Source organism: Porites lutea, chromosome 11 (assembly GCF_958299795.1).
Source record: "Porites lutea chromosome 11, jaPorLute2.1, whole genome shotgun sequence".
Taxonomy (NCBI): Eukaryota; Metazoa; Cnidaria; class Anthozoa; order Scleractinia; family Poritidae; genus Porites; species Porites lutea.
Window position 1 is genome coordinate 3,282,560 of NC_133211.1, and position 12,290 is coordinate 3,294,849.

At 37.6% G+C, this 12,290-nt stretch overlaps 1 protein-coding gene across 1 annotated transcript in view; it reads left to right on the forward strand.

The window, feature by feature from the left end:
• Window positions 1–9,287: 9,287 nt before the first annotated feature.
• LOC140952783 (transcription elongation factor SPT6-like) overlaps window positions 9,288–12,290 on the forward strand; it is a 36,027-nt gene continuing 33,024 nt past the window's right edge. Inside the window, exons 1-3 of the mRNA XM_073402229.1 lie at window positions 9,288–9,612; window positions 9,720–9,787; window positions 10,011–10,127. Of these exons, the coding sequence (XP_073258330.1) occupies window positions 9,396–9,612; window positions 9,720–9,787; window positions 10,011–10,127 (402 nt within the window). The 5' untranslated portion in view covers window positions 9,288–9,395. The remainder of the gene's footprint in view (window positions 9,613–9,719; window positions 9,788–10,010; window positions 10,128–12,290) is intronic.

The following is a 12,290-nucleotide window of genomic DNA, read 5'->3' on the forward strand; positions in this document are numbered from 1 at the left end:
TATATGGATAAACGATCTGAATTTCTATAATTTCCTACAATTTACTGTGGGAAAACCAGAGTTGATAACCACTTGATCATTTTCCAAAGAACGTTCCCACGAGTTCTTTCTATAGACTGATAGTAATTATTCTAGTACTTTCCAACATGTAAATAGGACATTCAATGTCATTTTTGATTCTTTTAAGTCTCACTGCCTAACTAATGGCAGTATCAACAGAATAGATACCCTAGTCATTATTAATAAACTTCTGATCAGTGTGCCATTTGTTCAGAATATCTAACATATCTGTTATTTTTTGCAAGAAGGGAGATTCGTTTTGAGGTCTTTGCTTCGTTTTGAGGTCTCTATTTTCGGGGGATCGCTACTTTCGAGGATTCGTTCATTGTTTCACGATTATATACACTTCCACTCCTACATTAGTTTTGACATATGACTGAAAACATCAGCACATTCTTTTGGTAAATTAATTTACAGCATACTCGTGTAGCCGTTGCATTTGTCCGTTGAATTGTTTTTATTGTTTTAAGATCACTTGTTGCCCATTAGTCGATGCTATATCAAGCTAAGGCCCTGGTTTAAAGGTTCTACTACTTTTAATACAATATGGCCTACTGCAACTTGCAGACGTACGTGTGAGCAACGGGACATTGTTAATGAAATGATGAACAGAAACTGTCACAAAATAGACCCTTGTGGAGCTTCCATATCGTTGGAATCGAATCAGAAAACAAGCCGCTGCCGCTGTAAGCAGGCTCAGTTGAGCGGGTTTGGAGAGAAATTTGGTGGCTTCGCCCGGGGGGGGGGTACTCCCGCGAATTTTGGATAGGGGTGTGCCGCGAAGGTTCGTGAACCCTAACCCTATTTAAGGACTAAGAAAGCGAAAACTGATACCCTTTTTAAGGCCCAATGCCGAAAAATGACACCCTGTTTACCCCCCCGGGTGGCTTCGCCGCCAAAATTTTCTCCGAACTCTCACAAATAAATGGTAACTTAGATACCACAAACAGAATACTAATAGATAGATCACTGTTAGTTGCCAAACATTTGTGTGATCACCTGCCTTGAATACTGAAGTTACTTCTGCTATTTTCCGTGAGGCCGGAAAGACTCTATGTAAAAGGCATAGACTGATAATTTTCGCCAGTGGCTTTGTTATAGCCGGCCGGCGCAGAGCTCTGCCTGGGAGAGACGCGCAGTTATCCCATTCAGTCTGAGAGCTTTGGTAACATAAATTTGAGTCGTGTTTGTTGCAAAAACAATGTTATCTCAGGGATGTAAAACTTAGAAGGGCTTAAAATTCTTGTTCACATAAACTCTTTGAGAGCTTTTAGTTCTAACACTGCATATCTTGATGATCGATGATATTCGGATATATTATAATTAGAAAATATTTATCAGAAAAAAGGAAACAATCCTCATTAACACTGTCACCTTAATCATTACATCAGCGGTGCTCAATACCGTGACTGAGGAGATTTTACCTATAAAAAAACACACGCGCCTCAAATTAATGGGATAACCATCCAATACTGACTACAACGACTTGGGGGCGGAAATTATTTTTTACGTTTCGGTAAAATAATAAATTGCTACTCAGTTGTTTGAAATTGGCAAATTCTTATGACACGAATTGAAGATGATCGGTTGGGAAGAAAGAAATTGGGACATTTAACAGATATATTATTGCCCTATTTCTTCGATCTAACGCGCTACTACAACGACTTGGGGGGCGGAAATTATTTTTCACGTTTCGGTAAAACAATAAATTGCCACTCAGTTGTTTGAAATTGGCAAATTCTTATCACGCGAATTGAAGATGATCGGTTGGGCAGAAAGAAATTGGGACATTTTATATTTTATTATTTCTTCGATCTAACGCGGTTCAGGCGCCAGTTTCATTTGATATCAGCTGCCTTAAAGATACTTTAACCCCGAAACCTACATCAGTGACAAACAGGCTCATTTTTAACATTTGGCTTAAAAACAACTATAGTGCTTTAATAAGATGACTTTTTAATAAAAAGTAAACCTTCTTCAGTTAATTATGAAAGGCAAAACGTGTCGGCACTTTTTTTCAACATACACAATAATATTCGCTCTCTTTTATTGACTTCAAGTTTCCGTTAAGTATGCCGGTTTAATTCTTTAAAAGCGCAAATTTCTCAGTTTCTGTTCTGTTTACTTTCCCTCTTGGAAAAAGAAGTCGCGCCAGTTATTTGACAATGTGCGTTAACCTGTACTACACACTCAAACCGCACTTCGTTCAAGCCCTTTGGTCCAAAACAGTTACATCTCTAAAGTATTGTTAAAATTATTTTATGCACTCAACATACCTTTTATTTGTAGTGTTTCTTAACCAGTGTAAGTCAAGAAATCATGACATGTTTCCCGGCTTGGCTTGGTATTTGATCTGGGCAGCCCGGAAAACTAAATAGTTCGTGAACGTGAAAATGCGGGATTTTAATTAACGTGAATGATTTTTAGTAGTTTTGAAATTTGCCACCCGCCCCCAGAATATTAACTGAGGACACAGAGTACGCAAACAAACGAGACATCGCGTCTCTATCTATCAATTAACATTTTAGGTTTGACGGTGTATTCCATGTAAATAATAGAAATTAAAGCTTTAATATCGCAATGCAAAGGAAATGCGACCTTCAGAGTTTACTTAGGGAATATTAGATAAGTTTTATTAGCTATTCTCGGTGGCCATTATAATCCTAAAACCCAGGAATTTTTTTTCTCTTTTTTGACGGCAGAGAGCAAAAAAACGTCGTGTTTCAAACACAGAATATCATTGTTTAGTCATGGTTGCAACTCGCTGAACAAATTAAAAACAATATTTTCCCCTTTCAGCGGTAAGCTTAAAAGGTTTATTCAGATGGTGCACGTTTAGTATTGCGCCGACTTTCGTTTATTTTAATTTCTAAATATTATAAATTTATCAGTCTGGACGCTATTTTGATTCTCGACTTTACTACTAGACCATAGTTTGAAAATTCAACTGCAATGATCCTCTGTATGTGTTATTGTGGAAAACAGTGTTAGGTTAACGTACTTCGGCCTTAGTACTGTTAGTAATGAAAAGTTGCAACGTAAAGTAATTAATGCGCAATATGAATCATTTTACCGCAGGCAGTATCTTGTGAAAAAGTCTACTAGTATTTTCTGGCGAAAACATGCAGTTGAAGTTATGTTAGGTCCCCTTGAATACATTCATAAGAAAAAGATAGAACAATTACTGTTTCATTTTTCAAAAACCTTAACCATCAGGGCACTGATCGACAACCTGTTACTACAAAAAATGGAAAGATGAAAACAGAGATAACCCTTGGTGCGGTAGGCTTTGCCATTTTGCTGTTTTTATAAAAATAGTGTGATCTCAAATGAAGCAGATATAAAAGTAATGACTAAATCAGTTTGAAAGCACCTGCTCTGAGATATTTATGTCCCCATAGGGGAGGGGTGGTGCTCGGTTAGAGGCTAAGTTGAGTAAAACAGGATCCTGAATACAACCGTTTTCTGAACAATATTTCACTGAATTCATTGTAATCTCTTTTCGATTCCCTTTTCCCTTTTACCTGTTTTTTTTTTCTTTTAGACATCCAGGCCGAAATTCTAGCATTTTCTTCAGGCACAAACAATAAACTACATTCAAACCCAGTTTATTGCGCACACTGAGGAGGTCAGAACGTGTTCGTATTATAAATGGGCTGCCCGTATAAAGCGGATTGAATTTAGTAAAAAATGTTAGGGCAAGGGACAAGGAAAGCTGTCGGTAATAACGAGGTATCCGTATTAAGCTAGCCTGCGAACAGCAGACGTACTTCCGGTCGTCGCTTCTCTCCCTCCGAGCGGGTTAGTCCGTCAAATGGGGTTCGACTTTACGTTGATCTGCTAAACGCGCTCAGCGATACTTTTAAGGAGAAATCTTGGTTCCACTACCATAAATCGGAGCTGTTTAAGGCTTTCCAAGGAACGAAGCAGATGAAAGAGCGGCACATCTCAATGGGGAGGGGGAAGGGGGAGGAGGTAGCCTATCCTTGCATATAGAAAAGCTAACAGACACTTACTTACACCAGACGAATATCGCTTATTTTATCAACTTAATCAGTAAGAAACATTATATGTTGAGATTCATATCGCGCTCACCAAGAAGGCTTTTAGAGAGAACACTTTCCACTTTCCTATCATCATATTGTTTATAGGGGAACTCTGCTTAAAAACTAAATAAATACAGTTTGGTCTGACTGTTTTCTAGTTATACAGAAGTTAGGTCTGTAGATAAATTTAAGGTGAGCGTAGTGAATGTCTGTTTTAAAAAAAGAGAAACAAATAGTAATTTAAGCAACTTTTCCTGTGTCGGCCACAGTTTTAGTATACAACTTTCCGGTGAGAACTCTAGATGCAGATTAATAGATTAGGCTAAAAGCATGGTCACGAAAAATTATAAATCTTTCCCGATGAGGAAAAATGGTGAACCATTCCATTGAGAGAAATACAATAAAAACAGGCCTCGGTTTCTTGGATTTTTTTTTTATAGCTGGGGTTCACGATTATGATATATGAGGCTAACTCTTGTCTCATCCTGAGTTAGTCAGCTGTGCTGTTGAGCATCGGGGCAAAGATGGAAAAATATTGTTCTTTTTGATCGGTTGTGATGTGAGAAACGTAACCCAAATCTGAAATATTGCTTGAAGGGTTTAAATCACCTTTTACTATCTAAAAATAACATAAACTTACTAGCTTAAGTGCGTAATGAAAATGTAACTAACACGGCCACAAGAACTTAAAGGCACTGACCAAAAACAGCGATGCCTTCCCTCCGGGCATACACGTCCAAGCAACCGTACGGCCGGCCTCTTTCAACTTTAACACAATAGAAAAATAAGAGGTTCCAGTCTTTGTCCGCTCGCTTATAATAGAGTCAGTTATCGCGGAGGCAGTGCAGTACTCCCTTCAACAGAATTTCCTGGTTGCGTTTGCAACTACTTTAATATAGTTTCAAATCTGTCAAACATCCGTATCACAAGTCGACATAGAAAAGACGTTTCAGTCTGTGATCATTGTTTGCTGTCGCAACTCATCGACGGTTAAGCTTTTGATGAATGGTTATGTTTACACGATAAAACACTTAAGTGTTGAAACGTCAGGTCTTAAATAACGCAAAGGCAAAATTTGTTTGTTATTCTTCTTAAACCGTTGACAAACCTTTTTAACTTTTGTCATCTGCAACATTTTTTTCTTCCTGTTTAGTAATAAAACACTAAAATTTAGTTTTTCATTTATTTTCTGCGCTAGTATTCAATAACCGAAATTAAAAGGAAGAAACCCAGGATCAGAATTTGGAATATCATCCTGAGTAATATCAATATCGGGTATTTCATGATTCGACCGTCTTTCCTCAGCGAGCGAAATCAAATAACGCGTACATATAACGTGAATGCTAAACTTGCTATGTTAAGCCATATCACCTGTTTCGGCTCTAATTGTGTCTAAACCATTTGGCCGAGTAATGTTTGCAACAAATTTTGTCTTTCTCTATTGTAAATAATGCATATTGTATTTCAGCTTTTCTCACGAAAATAATATAATCGGCGAATTTTGAATGGTGTAGCCGGAGGGTACTCCTGGGAATTCTTGGTGGGGGTGTGCCTCCCGGTTCTCCAAATCCTAACCCTCTTTCCGACCAAAAAATTGTCATTTTCCATGCCCGTTTTCAGACCTGCCGGTGGTCTCAAAACGCAACATTACATGTTCACATAAACATAAATTATGTCATCATTGCTTAGATTTAACCTACACAAAATGATTTCCGAAAATCCATTTCGAATTTGCCTGTTACACTTTCCTTCTTATTCATTTGGAATTGAAACGGCGAACACATTAGTATACAACCGTAGTTCCTTTGTAAACCATAGTCGATTCCAGACCAAAATGGGCAAAATCTATACCCGTTTTCAGACCCAAAAAGGGGCACATACCTGTATGGCTTGTATAAGGGAGTACGTCCCCCAGGGGGTGTAGCGAGTACCGTAAACTGCCGGTTGCAGCCCCCGCCTCCTCACTTATTAGCCCCCAGGTATAGGCCCATCTACCCGTAAAAAAAAAAAAGAAGCAACATACGATTATAAGCCCCCCGACGAATCCCGCTATAACAATAGATTTTGACGGTCCCAACGCACAATTTACCTTTACCCCTCTGTAACGAATATTTTGTCCTGTCGTTCGAAGCAGTCAGTTTCAGTAAAAACGACAAATTTGAGTAGAAATCACACCTTGCTTTCATTGAACGTGTTTTTGAATTAAATGTCTTGAACGCCAGCACTTTACACTTTCAGTTGACAGTACCAAATGAATAAAAATGATGTTTTCTACGCGTGCAGTATTGAATCTTTGGTAATTGTTCTTTATTAAATTACCCCGCTATTCGTATTATGACGCTTTGAAGATTAATACAAACTAGCAAATGCAAAACTTATTTTGATCAACACTGATATAGCTTGTTTAGAGACGCTGTTTCTATTCCAGTTCAGTTAAGACAGACACGGATATGAGTTCCTCCTCCCCCCAGGCTAAGTACTTTAATTTTAGGATTGTTGCTGTATAACGTAGAAGATGATATAAAAAAACGTTATCATGGATTTTCAACTCCAATACAACTATAGCTGGTAACAAAAATAATCTTTATAAAAAGCTTTAGTTAGAGACAGTTAATATTTTGCTGTCCAAAGACTGAGATTAGGACCTTAATTTCAGATTTCATAAACAGTGAATTAGTTCATACTTTATACTCACAAAGGATGTTGTTTATGTGTAGTGGTACCTTCTCAATTTCTTCCTCAACTTTAGACCCAGGTGCTTATAAAGACGATTACCTTTTGTTAGATCTTCACAAATAAGTTCAGCGTTTATAATCCTTAATGGCACATAAGTGTATGACTTTTGGGGAAGCAAAAACATCAGAGCAATTCTACTCGGCTATAATCAGCGAACAAAGGTGCCTTTGATCGCTCTATTTGATTCTTTTTTGTTCGGCATCTTGTGAATAATTCATTTACAATATAAACAAAAAGGGTCTCTGATAAAACACTTTGCTGATTAAGGTAATAAAAAAGATAAATCACCGAATTGTGAATAATGAAACACGTACGCATTCATCGCATAATCATTCGTTATTAATACCCTGGTTACAGCATATTATTTCTTTAAAATCTAGAAAGTCAGCCAAGTTTTAGTTAACGTTCTTTAGTTGTAACAAAGCCTTTGGGGTTACCATAATACCATAACTACAGCTGCTATGATCAGCGTCTCGGATTGACATAGGACAGAGGCAGATCCACACCTTCAGATAAGGGGGCGGGTCCGGTTATCAGTAATTGGAAATGAATCTAAATTCAATAAGATAACTGAGCTGGACACAGGGGATTCTTTAAGTACTGACCCCATCGAAATCAGTAATATACTCAACACACATTTCTCCAAAATAGAACCTTCCTTAGCCTCTGAAGTTCAAAATACATCCAGTAGTTTTACTGATTATATTACCCCCGCAGAACAAATTTTTAACTTGGCGGAAGTATCATGCGAGGAGGTCTTCAATTTAATTCAGGAAATACCGAGTCATAAGGCCAGTGGTCTTGATAACATCTCAGCACGTCTCCTGAAAGAAGCATCTCCCATAGTTACTCTTAGATTAACTTTTATAATAAATCTCTCAATTGACACTGGAATATTTCCAAATGCTTGGAAACGAGCTAGAGTTTCGCCAATATTTAAAGAGGACCTCAAGACTGCTCCTGACAACTACAGACCAATCTCAGTTCAGCCTGTAGTAAGTAAATTAATTGAAAGAGTTTTTAACCAACTATATGGATATCTAAATGATAATAACTTGTTAACTGAATCACAATCTGGCTTCAGATTGGGGATTTGCGCTTTTCTCCCTCGCCCTCCTCTCCCCTCTTTGCGCCTGCCACACAGGCTATGCCAACCTTCACCCAGTTTATTTTTAAAGACTTCCGGTCCAAAAAGACCCCCTATTTAAAACTGAAATTGTATACCTTGTAAATGACTCAAGATCCTCTCCTCATCCAAGACCCTGAAAACCATACCCTTTTCAGCGGCACATACCTGCCTCACCCGTCTAGGCCTAATCAGGGAGTACCCGCCCCCCCCCCCCCCCCCCCGGCGGAGGGGTGAGAGAGCTGGCTTGTAGGCTACAGGTCCAAGGACTTCTTTCTCCCGGATCTCTTTTGGTACAAAATTTTTTTAGAAATGCGCATACCAGACGAGTTCAAGGTCAGCAGTACGGCAAAAAGTTAATTAATATATCATGAATATTAAAATTTAATTTTACCTAAATTATTCTGAAAGCTGGTTTTCACTAGCGACAGAATCGGAGTCGGAATCTTAAGTGGAGTATGACCTAGTGAAAATCAAAACGGAGTCATAAGCGCGACCAAATCGGAGTCGGAATAATAAGAACGTTGTCATTTTCTTCCGTCTCTGTCGTTTTACGATCTAGTCAGGGGTACCCAATGGATCTGTTCCTCAAAATATCTGTTATTCAGGCACGTTTATGCTGGCTGGGAGATTTGGAAAAAAAATATGTCTTTGGAAAGAATATATTGGTGGGAAATGGACAATTTAGATTGTCTGAGGGTGCTTCGAGTCTAGAATAGCTGCTACGTGATATTTGCCATAAACCTCTTGCCCCCCGTCCCCACACACACACCACTACCACTGGAGGGCTGAATTTTGCCCTATGACGACATCCAGACTGGCCAGTGATGTCTGGACATAATATGTCTGCTGGGAAACTTCCCAGTAAGTCTGGTTGCAGGTTGTATGTGCACTTTGCTGGCTGGGAACTCTTTCATTAGTCTTGCTGGGGGCGAGATAGATAATTTTTTTCCAGCAATCTCCAAAAATGCTTAAAATGGTTTCAGGAAGCTTTTTTCATGCTTTGTTGTTATGTTTAGGTCTTTTTCTCAAAATTTCCCGTTGGGCGCCCCTGTCTAGTGAAAACCAGAATGAGATTTACGGAGTCGTAAGCAGATCGAAGCGGAAGGCAATCACACGAGCCCACGCTTTGTGATTCAAAGTTCTTCTGCTTCTGCTTGCTACTCCGACAACCTTATATTCACTTGATCGTAAACCTCGACGTCGTAAGCAGAATCAGAAAGCTGTTTTCACCAGATCGTAAAGTTCTACGCTTCTGATTTGGTCGCAGACAGCGGACGGAGACTACAGTAGACTGGTAACCAGAGTCTAGCCCAGCTCCCTCTCTAATAAGTCGGCCATTTTGATATCTTGTCTGGACGCTTCTTCCCTCGTGTTTGTTTCTTGTTATCGTTTTAAAGCCGTTTTTGTCATCTCCCTTCTCCGTCATGTCAAATTTTGGCGACAGTGAAGCGGAGGAAGATTCTCTGGATGAAAGTCTGTCGAACAAAAGCGACGATGAGGAAGACGAAGACGGAGAAGAAGAAGATGGAGGAGAGGTTATGAACGACGATGCGAACGATATTATAAATGACGAAGAAGAAGAAAGTGGCGGCGAAGAAGAAGAGGCGGAGGCTCATCATCATCATAGAAAAAGACCAAAAGGTACAATAAATACGTTAAGCTGTCCTCAAAGTTTCCCGGAAAGTATTCTTTATTGTGTCGAAGCGTATTCAGCTGTGCTGATTAAGCTTTCGTTGTGATTGTTACAGAAGATGACGACCTGGACGAAGAAGATTTGTCTTTGATCGAAGAAAACCTAGGCATTAGTATAAAGCGGGTAAGACGATTAAGTACTGTAAATTTATGTTGAAAGTGTCTTATGGAGTCGAGAAACTGTATTTTTCTTGAATAAACTACACCGTAGCTATCATGCTTTGTCAACAATTCTGGCACTCGATCCTTGAAACACTTACACAAACAATAACTCCAGTTCAAGGAGACTTCATCGCTGGCATAATGATACCTGTGCTATACAGCAAATCTCTGTTCTGTGATTTTAGAAAAAACCTCGGTTGAAGAAAGTGAAATTGCTTGATTCAGATGAAGAAGAGGAGGACCAGGATGACAGGGAAGCAATTGCAAATGAACTTTTTGAGGGAGATGAGGATACAGCTGAGGTAATTTGATTAAATGTTGTTCATATTTAGTTGGATACAAATAGTTCACAGTCATTTCCATACAAAGTTGTTTCGATACAAGCTTATTCAGTCAAGGTGTAAATAGTTCCACTTCCTTGGCTTAAAGAAAGAAGAATATTCACGAAATGATATTTTTCTTGCTCATGTGCAAACTACACATATACTTGAAGTGAACAAAATTTTTGTGCAATTTTACTGCTTGAGTTCGCTTCAAAACCACTTGTATTAAAACGATTTTGTGTCAAAAGCAGACTATCCATTGAATCAGAGAATTCACCTGTCTGATATATCACAGGTTAAGTCTGGTCTGAGGTTCAATCACTATTGAAATAGTTAAATTTGTCCTCTTTCCCTGTTAGTAAGTGTTTAATCTAAGAAATAAATTCATGCACTCTTTGTCAAAATTTTAATAATTTCTCAAGCCATTAGGTGAGGGAAATTATCAGAATTAGAAGTTATTTTTTAATTTCACCCACCATTTGATTACCAGATAACATCATGGTTGACAAATTACTCTTAAAGTAAATTATTGTGAGTGTTTTATTTGTTTATTCAGGGCTCGAAATTAAAAAAAAAGTGGAGTCGCATTTTTGCGACCGGTTAAGAAAAGTTAGTCGCAAATTCTCAAAATTTAGTCGCAAAGCATAAGTTAATTATTAATAAGTACTTTGACTACTAAATTAATAACTCTTTGATTTCAGCAGCTTTTATTCATTTTTAATGATGTCTGAAAAACAGTTTCTGAATTACTTTGACGGCACAATCAAGATCATAAATTACAACATTCAATCGATTTCGAAAACGTACAGTCCACACAAATAATCCTGTTAAATGATAATTTGTACTCAAGTTAAAATTCAATAAACAAAACAATCATTAATCTTATTGTCTCTTAACGATGTGAAATCCCCGTAATGTTTCCCCTCGCTAAATACACCAAGCTCTTAATTATGAAACATGCTTACAGAAATAGCGCAAAGCTTGTGTCTACATTGACATTTTCAATACTTTCACCTTTCTGTTCCACTTGTGCCTCAAAATGGCAAAGTTTATGTTTGACTGTGAGTTATATCTTAAAAGAACTTTAAATCAAGCCAAACTTCAACTTCAACTTTACTTAATAAAAATATTGATTACAATAGACAGGCCCGCAAAAAAACAATTGCTAATCTTGGTGGATCAGTTAAAAGAAAAATGAGATTAAAGGAAAAGAAAAGGAAGGAAACTATTTTAGGTTACAATAAATAATATTTGTATCATAGTTTTATTTTAATATTAAATCTACTAAGGAAAGACAAAAAAGGAATTGACAGAGTGCGAAAAAAAAAACAAATACTTTTGTACAGAAATCACTTAACTGTTGATCTAATTATTAATGACATCTCGATATAGTCATCTTCTCTTTTTAAGATAACAAAAAGCAATCTGTGAAGCACCTTGATAACAGAAAGATATCGCAATCCTCGCAAAGATTTTTTTTTTTTTTTTATATTTTTTAATTAAAGCATTTCTTACGTTTACATACAAAATAGAAATTAAGAAAGAGAAAAAAAAACACACACACACACGCACACACACACACACACACACATATATATAGTACAAACAAAAAAAAAAATTACAAAGCTAAACAAAGCTATTACAGCAATACAGTTACTTAGCATGTAAATTACAATGACATCACTTTAAACTAATTGTTGAAATTAATCATAACATCACTTTTACGTAAAAACGCTTATTAACTTTTCCCACTTTCTAAAATGATTGTCTAATTTGTCTCTTTTCCTGGCAATATGGAGTTCGATGTTATAAATACGCCTTGTCCTGGCTATAAAACCTTGAAGAGAAGGTATACCATTCTGGTATTTCCGAGAGTAAATATAAAACTTACCCAGAAGCAACATATGGTTAAACAGGAGAAAATCTTCTGCAATATCGAACTTACCAAAAATGACGTCCTCCTCTTTAAGGTTATCAACAGAGATGTTATTATCGCGCAACCAGGACAAGACATGTTTCCAAAAACTAGATGATACTCTAGTACTCTACTCGCAAAGTTTTTGGAACAAACACACATGCCACTGAAAAGCCGCCATGTTTGTTTTCAGCGATTCACAGTGATCAAACGTGGCGTACGTGCAC